The 13,578-nt window shown below is 34.2% G+C and overlaps 1 protein-coding gene across 1 annotated transcript in view; it reads right to left on the minus strand.

Annotated features, from left to right (window-relative positions):
* itga2b (integrin, alpha 2b) overlaps nt 1–13,578 on the minus strand; it is a 40,241-nt gene that overhangs the window by 11,059 nt on the left and 15,604 nt on the right. Inside the window, exons 14-20 of the mRNA XM_056450633.1 lie at nt 10,031–10,076; nt 7,049–7,156; nt 6,670–6,725; nt 4,592–4,743; nt 4,178–4,282; nt 2,616–2,683; nt 2,387–2,534 (exon numbers count right to left, since the gene is read on the minus strand). Of these exons, the coding sequence (XP_056306608.1) occupies nt 2,387–2,534; nt 2,616–2,683; nt 4,178–4,282; nt 4,592–4,743; nt 6,670–6,725; nt 7,049–7,156; nt 10,031–10,076 (683 nt within the window). The remainder of the gene's footprint in view (nt 1–2,386; nt 2,535–2,615; nt 2,684–4,177; nt 4,283–4,591; nt 4,744–6,669; nt 6,726–7,048; nt 7,157–10,030; nt 10,077–13,578) is intronic.

Below are 13,578 nucleotides of genomic sequence, written 5' to 3' on the forward strand. Positions count from 1 at the left end.
CCACCTCAATGACTATACAAAACTTTGCATTTTAACCAACAGTAGACGTACAAATAGGCCTATTATTATTATTATTGTTATTGTTTTACCATATGTTTGAGAATTAACAATAATAATAGCCTACCAATATTAACCTTTATTTTACATCTACAGAATCGTGAGAAAATCGTGATCTTGATTTTAAGCAAAAAAAATCGTGATTCATATTTTAGCCAGAATCGTGCAGCCCTAGGCACAAACCTTGGAAATTAAATGGTTTGGGAATGGTGAGGGGCAAAATAACCACAGCGTAGCATTTTTTGATATGCCTTACTACATCTGTGCATGCTATAAAATCCAAATTCTCAGGTCAAATCAATTACATAGTGAAATACTTGATATTCTGATTCACAAATATGTCTAAGAAAACAAATTTTGTTGTTTAAACTGCTAATGATTATATTATGTTATCTATGATGGCTGACGAGTGCTGCCATGTAAGTCTGCGCTGCAGGAGAGAGATCAGAGCTGCTGGATTTACAAAACGTAAATGCATCAACCTCTCCCCAAAAGTAGCTGTTTAACTTAATTTAGAGTAAAAAAAGGAAACATTCTGGTTTCCTAAACAGTGTGTATCTGTTGTGAAAGACATACATCATCAGATTACATGTAAAATGATTATCATTGCCATCTTCATAGACGTCAGTATGTATTTTACAAACCATTATTGTTTTGATTGGTTAGTATATATGAATATTAAAATGTCTGCAAGCAAAAACAAATATTATTTCACTGAAAACAGTGGTAAGTTTTGGTCATTGACTAGTAATTTGCACATCTTTCTCTGGGTCACCACTAGTCTCCGTGGAACAGATAGAATTTTCTGCTTGGGCAAGGGCACTACTTCAGTAGCATACTGAAACACTGTCTATGTTCACCAATTACAACAGACATAGACAGCTCACCAAACACAACACATTTAATTTTTTTAGAAAGTGGTTCTTCAATCAACCCAGAACTTATTGAGTCGTTCATGCCAGACTGGGGAAAAACATAATGTAATAATGTAAATTGTTAAAAAAAATCAGTTTAGGATCCCTTAAACCAGGGCTATTCAATTAGTTTTTCATGGGGGCCAGTTCATGAAAAGCATCCCAAATGAGGGGCCGGAGAGATATGACTTGCAATATGAGTGATGACACAACAGCATATAAGAGCCCATATGCTGTATTTTTGCTCCTTAAGACACCCACGTTGGCTTTTTCTACATTAAAATGTTATTATGTTGTATTTTGAAACTACATAACATCACGGCATTGTACAATGTGGCTTTTTTTACAAACATATTCAAATGTTCGAAGCACAACAAAAGCAGTGTATTGCTCAAGTAGGCTTCTTCCACATTCAAACACATTCATGTGTTATGTTTTAATCTGCGTAACAATTAGAGATGCAATAATTATAAATTTTAGTTGTACGATTATAGTCTGAAGAAAAATCATGGTTCACGAATATTATGCATTTATTAAATTCAAAACACTACTAGTTTAGAAAATAACAAGAAAACTACTTATATTTTAAAGTGTTGTTTATTGCTGCTCAGATACCAAATACAGTAACAGCACTAAATATTAATAAAAAATAAACAATAGTCCATTTCTCTCTTTGGACTTAAAATAAATGAAAACATTTTTGATTTAGATGAGTGATAATTTTACAATGAAAATAAATGACAAAACAATGAAATTAAAATGAAATGAAATATTCCTATGAAATAAACATCCTGTGAAGATTGACAGATGACTAAAAGCAGTTTTAAAATAACAAAATGTAAAATTCTAGTTTGATAACATTGTAGCATGTTTACCCTTGATTAAAAGTGCCTTTAAATAAGAGGGTGCTTCGTTATTAATAATGTGATATACCTTTTTAATTTTAATGTGTTCAAATCTACTTTCTATTCACCGCGTACGAGCGGGCGCAGCCATTTGAATCATTTTGGCTCGAGACTTCCGGTCTCATTCACTTCCATTCATTTTTAGACATTAAAAACAGCTCGTTTTGCTGCTTGGTGTTGCAAACGGATATTTTCTTATTATATTATTCTACTTTGTCTGTATTGTCATGCAAACACTTGTTTGTAGAGTAAGTAGTTTGACCGTTTTTTGCCGTTTATTATTCCTAGTCATTTCTCCCATAGGCAGCTGAATCGGAAGTTCTAAAACAAATGCAAAAACGCGCGCACTTCCGCATTGAAGAATAAGGTCAATAGGAAGTGAACATTTATTTTATAAGCAAATTGGTATGAATGCCCAAAGAGATTCTTTCACTCAACAGCACGATTGGAATTGATATGTTGTGCTTCGTGATTCTGTCAGCAACAAACAGGAAGTGACTAAACCCTCACCTCATGGTTGCTCAAAACACCCTGATAGTGTGTGTTTGCCGGCGGGCTGATATAGAGCTCAGTCTCATAAGCTCCTTCTCCCTGATTCTCAGCCTCGATAATCAGCAGCGCTGGATTCTCATCGCCGATCAGGATTGGTTCTGTTGAACTGTTTTTAGAAAAAATAATAGCTTGTTTGAGATAAATGCCTGTAATCTAAAACTTTTACTGTATAGCTAACAAAACTTACGCTACTGCCTTCAGCTTCAGGTCTGGAATACAGATGTTATCAGGACCACAGTTTAGTATTATTCGTGTCTAAACAGAAGAAAGCAGGTTAAGGGTAATTAATACTAGTCTGCGTGAGCTGATTAACTGTTAAAAGACTGTGATCTTAATCAAAACACCCACACAATTTTACTCCTAAATGGCTTATTTGTATTATGTCTGTGAATATGAAGTTGTAGATTTAAAAACATTTGATCAACGTATTTTATGTTACAAAAAGTCAAACTATCACAGACGTACTATGATAAAGTTTACAGGTCACATATATTATCACAGATGTCTAAGGTGTACGTATCACTATTGCCTTTTCTAACCTATTGAAAGCAACTTAATTATATTGTTATGGCAGTAGGTGGGGAAAAGGATCTGTTAACAAATAATTTGTTAAGGAATCACTCATTAAATTGGTTAATTCAAGAACACTGATTAAGCTAGTAATGAAACTAATAAAGTCTGTCTTAATGAGTAAGTCTCTGAATCATTAATTCAAACTATTTTTGTAATGTAAATTTTTTTTATTTAAATAAACAAACAAACAAAATGATTTATTAGCATAATATTATTATTTTGTCAGATTTATAAATTATGATTATTTTAATATTTTAAATTATTATTTTTTTTATTGCCTTTTATGCAACTCAGGCTCATTCTTAATACGTATATATATATTTCTGGAGAGAGCCAAATACGTTCCAGGAGGTTTTTTTGTTTTGTTTTCGTGAATCCACCAGAGGCTGCTGTGCATGCCTTTTTTCAGCCTGCTGTTCTCACGTAAATCCCTAAACCTAACCAACAGTGTTTTTAAAAGCACCGATTGACCCACCCAGCCCCTTCCCTAAACCCAACCAACAGTGTTTTCAAAAGCACCGATTGACCCACCCAGCCACTTCCCTAAACCCAGCCAACAGTGTTTTCAAAAGCACCGATTGACCCACCCAGCCCTTTCCCTAAATCCAACCAACAGTGTTTTCAAAAGCACCGATTGACCCACCCAGCCCCTTCAATACCCAACCAACAGTGTTTTCAAAAGCACAGATTGATTTACCCACACAAGAAATGCCCTCGACAGCCTGATTTTGACCACATTTTCAGATTTTACCACATTCTCACCCAGTAATTTACTTGTTTATTTTATTTTTTTGACATTTATTTTTATCTTACTTGCTTTCTGAAACTGTTCCTTGCCACTCAAACTGGTAACAGCGGAAAAGCCGTCCATATCGAGGTAGGCAGTCAGCTGGTACGTGAGAAAAGGAACGGCATCATACCGCCCCATAGCGTTCGTTTTAAAGATGAAATGCAGCCATACATACCTTTGGCTTCATAATTTGTGATCTCCAGAATGTATTTAGGGGTACATTTTCAGAATGAGCTTGTTGCCTTTATGAATCATGGATTCATACCAACCATTTTAAACAAAAATGTAAAAAAGTACAAAAAAATAAAAAGATAGTTCTCTGTTTATGTGGAATTGTGTCACTATTGGCACTGCAGTGGCAAAAATGACAATGTTCCAGCTCTTACCTGTCCAACAGCGACACTTTGTCCGTGCAGCACTGCATTTTGGGAGTCAGCCAAGCTGTAGTTTACTGAGATGAAGATTGGACTCAGCTTGTCCTTAAATTCAGGCTACACAAAGAAAGATTGAGATGAACATGGAAACAATTTATTTCTTTTTTTGCAATTTACATAACAAAAAGAATAACTGAGAGAATTTGATTACACAGAGATCACATGAATGAACTAAACTTTGCACAAAACTATGCCTTTTTTTCTTAGTAGTCAGACCTAACTAGATCTAATTTATTAGTTTACATAGTATTTCCTTTTCAAAAGCACTACAAACATTAATTGTTCTCCAATATGAATGTCTCATGACTTGTTCTTTTCATCCACAGGTCTCAGTTCCTGCACATATATTTGAAGATTGTGAAATACCAGTAGGTATGCGGTGAAGTTTCTGCAAACATCTCTTGAGTTTCTGTCCACTGAGAGCTGGAAGTTAGTGTACGGTTGGTTGGAGTCCAGCAGGAGTGTTCGTCTGGCCATGCTCTGCTTCATTCTGTCCAGCTGAAGCTCTGTGTTTAATACTAGACAAAATATGTTACAAAAAGATGAAAAACCTGTAAACCTTTTGATGATTATGGTGAGGCACGCATTTATTTTTTCCACTCAATTATGTTGTAAGGGTTATAAATGTGGAAATATTCAAAAGACATCATGTTTTTTTCATTAAAACAACCTTTTATCTCATAATAATGAGTTGTTATTTTGTTAAAACAACATCACTTTTATCGTTATACCAAGTCTGGAATAATGCTTTTCCAATAGATCCGTTTGATTCTTTCATTTGCAGATGTTTAAGATGCAGACTTAGGGCCATATCATATACCAGGCACAATGCGGCACAAGGCGCGACGCAATTGTTTGCTAGTTTCAGCTTGATGCAAGTGTCATTTTGACATTTTGCGCCACGCTGTTTAAATAGCAAATGCATTTGCGCTCATATGTGCGCCCATAGGCGTTCTGGTCTAAAAAAAAGGAGGTGGTGTGAGGCGGATTGCTGGCGCATTGCTATTTTGAGTAACTTAAATAGACTGTTCAATAGACCAGATCAAATTTAGTAAAACATATGCCGGAATAGTTGGCGGTTCATTCCGCTGTGGCGACACCTGATAAATATGGGATTAATATGGACGAATATGGGGCGGAGGAAAATGAATGAATGAATGAATGAATATGGTGAGAAAATTTGTCATTTTAACAACATAATATTTAGTTATTGCAAAAAAGGATATAATTTTAACAAGAAAATAATATACTCCCTATTAAGACACAATTGAGTTAAAATAAAAAGTGCGACAGTAACTTAGGTGAACCCTAAAAATTTCAATTTATTATGATTGTTCCACTTTTTTTTAGATATAACTACTGTGTTTCAAATTTGCAGTTTTGTTTAGGTGAAAAATAACTAAAACAACTGAACTGAACTGAAACAACTGAAACATATGACTTTAAGTAAATATTGTAAGGTTACACCACAAATAATCCATATAAAAAGTGCTTTATTCTTATTTATCACGAAAATAACTTTAGGCTTTGGTATTTTAAGTGATATTAAAAGTAAAAAAAAAAAAACAGGATCATTCTGAAAACGTCCCCCTAAAAACATTTCTGGAGAGTGCCAAATATGTCCCAGGAGCTATTTTTTTTGTGCAGTTTTTGTTTTTGCAAAGACCGCTGTGTACACTTTTTGAGATCTCAGATTAACTCGTGAGTGTCATTTGCACTTGCTCTTCTCACGTAATTCCACCAGAGGCAACCGACTGACTGACTTACCAATCGACTGGCCCACCCTCCTCCTTCCCTAAACCCAACCAATAGTGTTTTCAAAAGCATTGACTGACCGACAGTTTTAAAAAGCAATCCAGAAAAAGAAAAGCCTGCGCATGATTTTTACCACGTTTTCAGATTTTACCACATTCTCACCCTGTTAATTACTTGTTTATCTTATTTTTTGGCTTCTGTTTTTGTCAGATTTTGTCAAATCTGCAAGTTACATCACAGTAGATATCCATTGTATGTTTTATTTTATTTTCATATTTAATAATTCTATTCTTATTCATTCATTCATTTTCTTTTCGGCTTAGTCCTTTTATTAACCCGGGGTCGCCACAGCGGAATGAACCGCCAACTTATCCAGCACATGTTTTGCGCAGCAGATGCCCTTTCAGCTTCAACCCATCTCTGGGAAACTATATTTATTTATATATGGTTTTTGGAATTAGAATTAATCATAATTGAGTATATTTCTGTAGTTTTGAATGTAAACTTATACAAGTGCATTCCCATGTGCACAAATAGCAAAAGAATAAATATAGGAAATGGGAATATCTATGACATTACATGAGAAGGAAAAAATAGAGAGAATTGATTATTTGGGCAATGTATTACCACAGCATATTTATAACAACATTATTCATAGATTATTAACTTGCTTCATATGCATTACATACCAATCTGCTCTGGAATTCTGTGTCCTGACACACGGATGCATGCCATAATTATAAAGCTACAGAAAAAGAGAAAACAAATGGAGATATTATTCTCTACCTAAATATTCCCACAGCCTCGATGTGGGTTGCAATTCAAAGCATGTAGAAATATGAATATAACATCACAGATCACAGAAGGTCCTTGATGCATTGTGATCATGCATTACTCTTAAAAAAATGATGTGGGTGTATCAGGAGCTCACTGAGTCATTCTGGACACAAACTCTGACAATCCTTGAGAAGCTTTTCATAGCTGACTATAGAAGCATTTTGAATAGCAGCCACTTGAATCACAATGACATAGTGAAGCTGATTTTTGTACTAAGTTCAGAAGCATTACCATGTAATGTAGGTGCTGCTCTGCTGGAGTTGACAGAATTGGTCTTCAGGGTTCAAAAGGTCAGGGAAGAAAGAGAGGCGAGCTTGTGTCCTCACCACAGCCTGTGCCCTGATGAAGACAAAACATTATTGATCCAGACTTTAAATTAGAGTTTAGATTAAGTGAGTCCCAACCCACAGCAAAGCAAATATATTCATGGAAATAATAAAATGCTAATGTGCTAATTGAATATACAGTTTAAAAGAGAGAAACACTTCCTATATCTGGTATTGTTGGCATCAAAAGGCATAAAAATATATATGGCATGTTGATGCAAATAGAACAGTATGTCCAAACATATGGAACAGTATGACAAAACAGTCTGGGTGGTACGCTTCTTTGGGGCTTCTCCACACCATAACTCCCTGTATATGTATACATATGGAAATGAGCTCTATATATTTCTTTTTTTCTTTAAATGTTTAAAATATAAGTGTTGCACAATTTCTTCTTTTCTTTTGGCATTTTTATAAAAAATATTTTTAAAACAATATTATTAGCCCCCTTAAGAGAGAATGTTTTTGATTGGCTACAGAACAAACCACTGTTGTCCAGTGACATACCTACATAACCTAACTGGCCCAGTTAAAGGCTGATTTATACTTCTGTCACAAGCGCATGCGTATACTCCGGCACAGCCTATGTGTGGTCGCATAGTCAGCCAATGCTGACGCACACCTCTCACAAAAAGTAACTACACACTAAAATGTTTTTTTTTCTCGTTCAAACTACTTATTTAAAATCAGCTGAAACAACACAAATCCTGAGATTTCAGATGCGGGGGTGAGAGCCGTGCGAGCCTGATGGAGCGAGTGCTTACAACTGTCCTGTTAAGGAACTCCAGATGGAAACCATAGTTTTGTGTTTACTTTATGAATAAAGTTGTTGCACATCCGCTGATTCCTGCCTCAAAATGAGCGAGTTTGAGGCACTTGTACAATAAGGTAGCGTTCAGAAAAAACAAAACACCAGTGCAGAAACTCGACACAGAGAAACATAAACACCTACTGCCAGCTAGCGTTTCTGAAGTGTTATTGCAGAGTGACACAAACAGCACACAGAAGTATAAATACATGGCAACGCGCATTGCATGCGCCGTGGGTCACGTCGATCACTCGATGCAGAAGTATAAACCAGGCTTAACAGTAGCCCCTTTCACATTGTAATATGATGGGACACTGACTCGGAATTGCGGATCCAAATGCAGGGTTTATAAGGAGAATGGTCAGGCAAGCAACGGTCAACAAGTGTTAGCAACCAGTGGACAACCAGAACAGGTGTGAGTGTGTGGTGCATGACTGGATCTGCAGTCCAGGTAATGGCAGATTTGTAGTTCTTTAGCGAACTATTAACTATTAACTATAAACAGAGATTAACAATAGATGAATATACAGTTGAAGTCATAATTATTTGCCCCCCTGTTTATTTTTACCCTTTTTCTGTTTAACAGAGAGATTTTTTCAACACATTTCTAAACATAATAGTTTTAATAATAATAACTGATTTACTTAATCTTTGCCATGATGAAAGTAAATAATATTTGACTAGATATTTTTCAAGACACTTCTATACAGCTTAAAGTGACATTTAAAAGCTTAACTAGGTTAATAAGGTTGACTATGCAGGTTAGGCAAGTTACTGCATAATGATAGTTTGTTCTGTAGACTATCTAAAAATATATAGCTTAAAGGGGCTAATAATTTTGACCTAAAAATGTTTTTAAATAAAAAAAAAAAAATTTATTCTAGCTGAAATAAAACAAATTACTTTCTCCAGAAGAAAAAATATTATCAGACATACTGTGAACATAATAATTCTGATTTCAACTGTATGTATAGGTTGCTACTAATATTTAGAAGTATGAAGATAGATATGAACATAATTACAAATGTATTAGTGCAGTAGATATGTGCAATTTAAGATGAATTAGTGAAATGAATATGTACAATTTTAATTGTGCAAATATTAAATAGTGCAATTTTGTTGTCTATTCTCAATAGGAAACTAATCAAGCAACATCACTACTTGCCTGGCAACATTGCTCAAAAAGCTGCTCAGTGTATCATGAGCATAATACTAGCATCCTGCAAAATAACTAGTAAAATATTATGCACTGTCATCATGGCAAAGATAAAAGATATATATATATATCCGTAATATTATCAGATATATTTATTTACTTAAAGTTAAACAATGTAATTTTATTGTACCTCACTTTCATTTTAAAGACATTTTACTATTTTGATATTAGATTTTTTGATAATGTGCAGGTTTACAAAAAGAATGTAATATAAAACCTTAATCTCAGCACTATATAAACAATATCGACAAGAGTGTGTGAGTTACAATAAAATAAATGAACAAATAAATGAAAATTAGTCATTTAGGGACATTTTTTAGGGAAGGTTTCATTAGTTAATGTATTTCGTAACATGAACTAAGCATGAAGAATACTTACTGTATACAGCATTCATTAATCATAGTTCAACATTTCGGCACCTTGGTATTATAAGGTTCTATCTGCGTTCTGAATGATTTTAAGATATTGAGCCTCAAAGTTTTTGCATTCCATAGCAAGCAGTATGTGTGTAACATTTGTTTTTTAAATGAAAAGTCTTAAAATGTAAACAACTTGTAAAAAACATCCCATAATGTAAATAAGTTGTCAATTAATAAGAATATGTCAATAACAAATTTTTGACAAAAATGTCAGAACCTTATAATTCTAAGGTGACGATTTAGTAATGCATTATTAGCATCCAAATTCATGCTTGTTTACACATCATAAGTTAACATGAACTAACAATGAGCAACTGTATTTTCATTAACTAACATGAACCAATACTCTAATAAATGTATTGTTCATCATTTGTTCATGTTAGTAAATACATTGAACTAATACACCCTTATTGTAAAGTGTTACCGGTCATTTTAAATTCATACCTGTATGTAACCACTTTGCTTGCACCCCATGCACCAATGATGAGATCTAAAGGGAAAGGAAAGTAATATGTGTCTGGAAATGAATAATCTCTCTATCAGCACACGCCACAAGAACTGAAGAACAATACAGCCATGAGTAACTGCAGGAAATGAAGTGTGGGGTCTACTTTGCCTGGCAGAAGTGTCCTAAAGAGATCACTCCACCGCAGGCAAAGAGAGAGAAATAAAGAGCGCCAAGAGTCCCTCTCAAGAACTGGAGGAGCAGTGTGTCAAAAAGCATTGCCATGTCCACATTGGACCCCAGTGTCAGAGTCTGCTTCCATTTATATCAGTACTAAAAGAGCTGTAAGACAGACTGAAGCATAGTGACTCTTTCGTGTCGCCCAGGCGGCTCTTCACTTCTCTCAGGGGATTGTGCGAAAGGGCTGTTAGTGCAGATTGTTCACAGTTCAACCTCTGAAGCTCGTGTTTGGCTCTTTGGTTCAGTTATTTGTGGGTTTTGTACTCAGTTTGTGACTCTTAGGTGTCTCTAAGGGGTCGCTGGGATGGTCATGGTATTTGGATGCAATGGACGAGTTGAGGTTTGCTGGTCAGATTATAATGGGAGATAATAAAGATGCACAGTAATCTGAGGAGTTTGAACTAGCATTGCTAACAATGGTTGGAGACATTGTTAAAACAAAAGGTTTAGTCAAATGACATCCAAAAACTTTATTCATGGTTTTCATTGAAAGCGTCTCGTTGTATTGGTCAAAGTTGAAGAAAGAAAACTGCTTTTCAAGTCAATGACAATTCAGAACTTGGTTAATATTAATTTAGTTAGGGATGTCCCTATCAGGTTTATTTGCCCTCGAGTCCAAGTCATTTGATTTTGAGTATACCGATAATGAAACCCGATCCGATACTTCTATAATACATAAAAAAAGAATAAAAAAGAGCGAAGAAACAGATCCAGGATGTTCCTTACTTCTTATTAAATTTACCTTATTTTAACATTCAACTACTCTGTTAACAAACTGTGAGGTAGCTTGAACAATCAAGTAATAAATAACATCAGTTCTTTACTTTTGGACTTTACATATCTCACAGTTTGCTGTGGCAATGCTGTCATCATCAACTTTATAATACCTCTAGACCGCAGACATACTCGCGCTGTTTACTTCAAGCTGCTTCCGCGTTCTAATTGTCGGCATTTAACCAATAGCATCTCTGCGACAAAGTGATGTCATGCCGCACACATTGCGGTTTCTGTGTGAGGTCAAGTAAGTGGTCTAACGATGTGCCACCGCAAAACTATAGATGTGTTTAAAAAGAATGAGAATATATATATATATATATATATATATATATATATATATATATATATATATATATATATATATATATATATATATATATATATATATACAGTTGAAGTATATTATCAGAATTATAACCATAATTCTTAGCCCCCTGTTTATTTTTATTCCCCAATTTCTGTTTAACGGAGAGAAGATTTATTTCAACACATTTCTAAACATAATAGTTTTAACAACTCATTTCTAATAACTGATTTATTTTATCTTGAACTTTAAAAAAATATATATATTATGATCTTATAATCTGTGACTGAAATCGTGGACACATTTTGCATCTCCGAGATAAACCTTGTATTATTGTATTATTAAGACTTTCATGATACATTTATGAATAATAGCATCCATTATGTTATATTTCTAGAAATAATGTATGTGTATTTAGGTACAGGCCCACAGCCAGCCTGGCAAAAAGGGGTGGGGTTTTTTCTTGGACATTTTTGCAGTTGTTCGCCTCATTTTTTATTGAATTGTGAGGTTTAAATACTGCATTTTAGTGATATTTTAAGCACTTTTTTTTTTTTTGCTGGATTAGCTTGTCAGATGGTCATCATAACCACACTTTTTGAGGTACCAAAAACATTTGCTAAATATATAGAATATAGAAATATGAAAAAATGCTTATTTTTAAATACAAATTTATTACATCAAATATCATTAGAAACAAAACTGTAGCCTATTGTCATTTATTGGGCAAATAACAAACTGGCCAGCACATGCAACTTTCCTATAACAATGTAGAGCTTGATGAGTTTTTCAGTCTCTTCTGCAAAAAAAAAGTACATTTTGAAAATTCATAGATAACAAAAATAGCTTAATTATTATTAAAATTAGCTTTAAAATTGGCCGCTTTTGGTGCTTCAAACCTTTTGGTATTTATTTCTTTCAAGAATAAGGTCTTGTAGAGAAAGATGACTTCACTTTCATTATATTGTATGTTTTCTTACACACCTGGATGTTGGACTAATGAAAAATAATTGTTTGCATTCTTTGGAAGTTTCTTTGATGGGTTATTTTCTATGGAACAAAATCAATGCCAAATGTATTGAATTAAAAAGCTTGTTGAATAGCACAAACTGAAAAAAATAATACACCGTATTAACAAGTTCTTGCATTTTAATGACTTGAATTGCAGGGTTTGTATTTTTAGGTCCTGAAATTTAACATAGCTGTTTATTTAAGCTGTGAATAGTTCAACTAAAAATATTTCAAACTTGTTTTCGTACTTATAAATTCAATAATTCATTTTCAATTTCCAGGATTCACTAACAAAATATTCAATACCCTTTAAAAATACGATGTATAATATTCAAAAGGTAATTTTCAGTTCATTTTATTTCAGTTCAAATATTCGCTTCCATAAATTCAGTGGCTCAAATTCGACTGTTAAAATTCAACATTACATCCGGGAACTGCAGGAAAAGCAATAGATTGCAGATTGAAGATCGCCAGCTGCTTTTCCACCAGCAGGTGGAGATGGAATAATTTAAGATTTTTTACCCAGTAAATAGACGAGAAAAAAGCTAATAAAGGCACAAAAGTAGCATTTAATATTAATATCAGTGTCTTGGACATTATTTTAATTTTTATTTTAATTATTTTAATTTACATAATTATAGTAAAATAAGTAAATGATCTTTTGGTCATTTATATTTGCCCTTATGTAACAGAAGCCAGTTGGTGATCGAGTAAACCTCACTCCTCGGATTCAGCGACAGATGTTGTTCTGCAATATTTAGCCGGTTGTTGCTAGATCGGATACGTTTGCAGCCGGAAGTTAATGACAATTATTTCTATTATTTATAAAATTTCCCATTTATTGTATTTTATTAACGTCTACCTCCACCCCAACCTTAAACCCAACCATCACAGTACTGTAAAAATATTAATTAGTGTTACACAGTTTCATTAAAAAATGCTGCTTTATTAATGAGCATATCGCACTTCCGGCTGGCAACATATCTGATCTAGACTTTACTATATTTAATCTCCTCACAGCATTTGTCTCCCATACCGGTATCGCCAGCTCGCGCCCTGCTCGGACCAGTGGCGTTACATGCACATTAGAGATGCGCGGATGGGCTTTTATTTCATCCGCAACCGCATCACAAAACTCATCATCCGTCCGCCATCCATCCGCACCAATATTTCTGACCAATTTTTAAAACCGCACCCGCCCGCCATCTGCTGATT

The sequence above is a fragment of the Danio aesculapii genome, chromosome 3 (assembly GCF_903798145.1).
Source record: "Danio aesculapii chromosome 3, fDanAes4.1, whole genome shotgun sequence".
Lineage (NCBI taxonomy): Eukaryota > Metazoa > Chordata > Actinopteri > Cypriniformes > Danionidae > Danio > Danio aesculapii.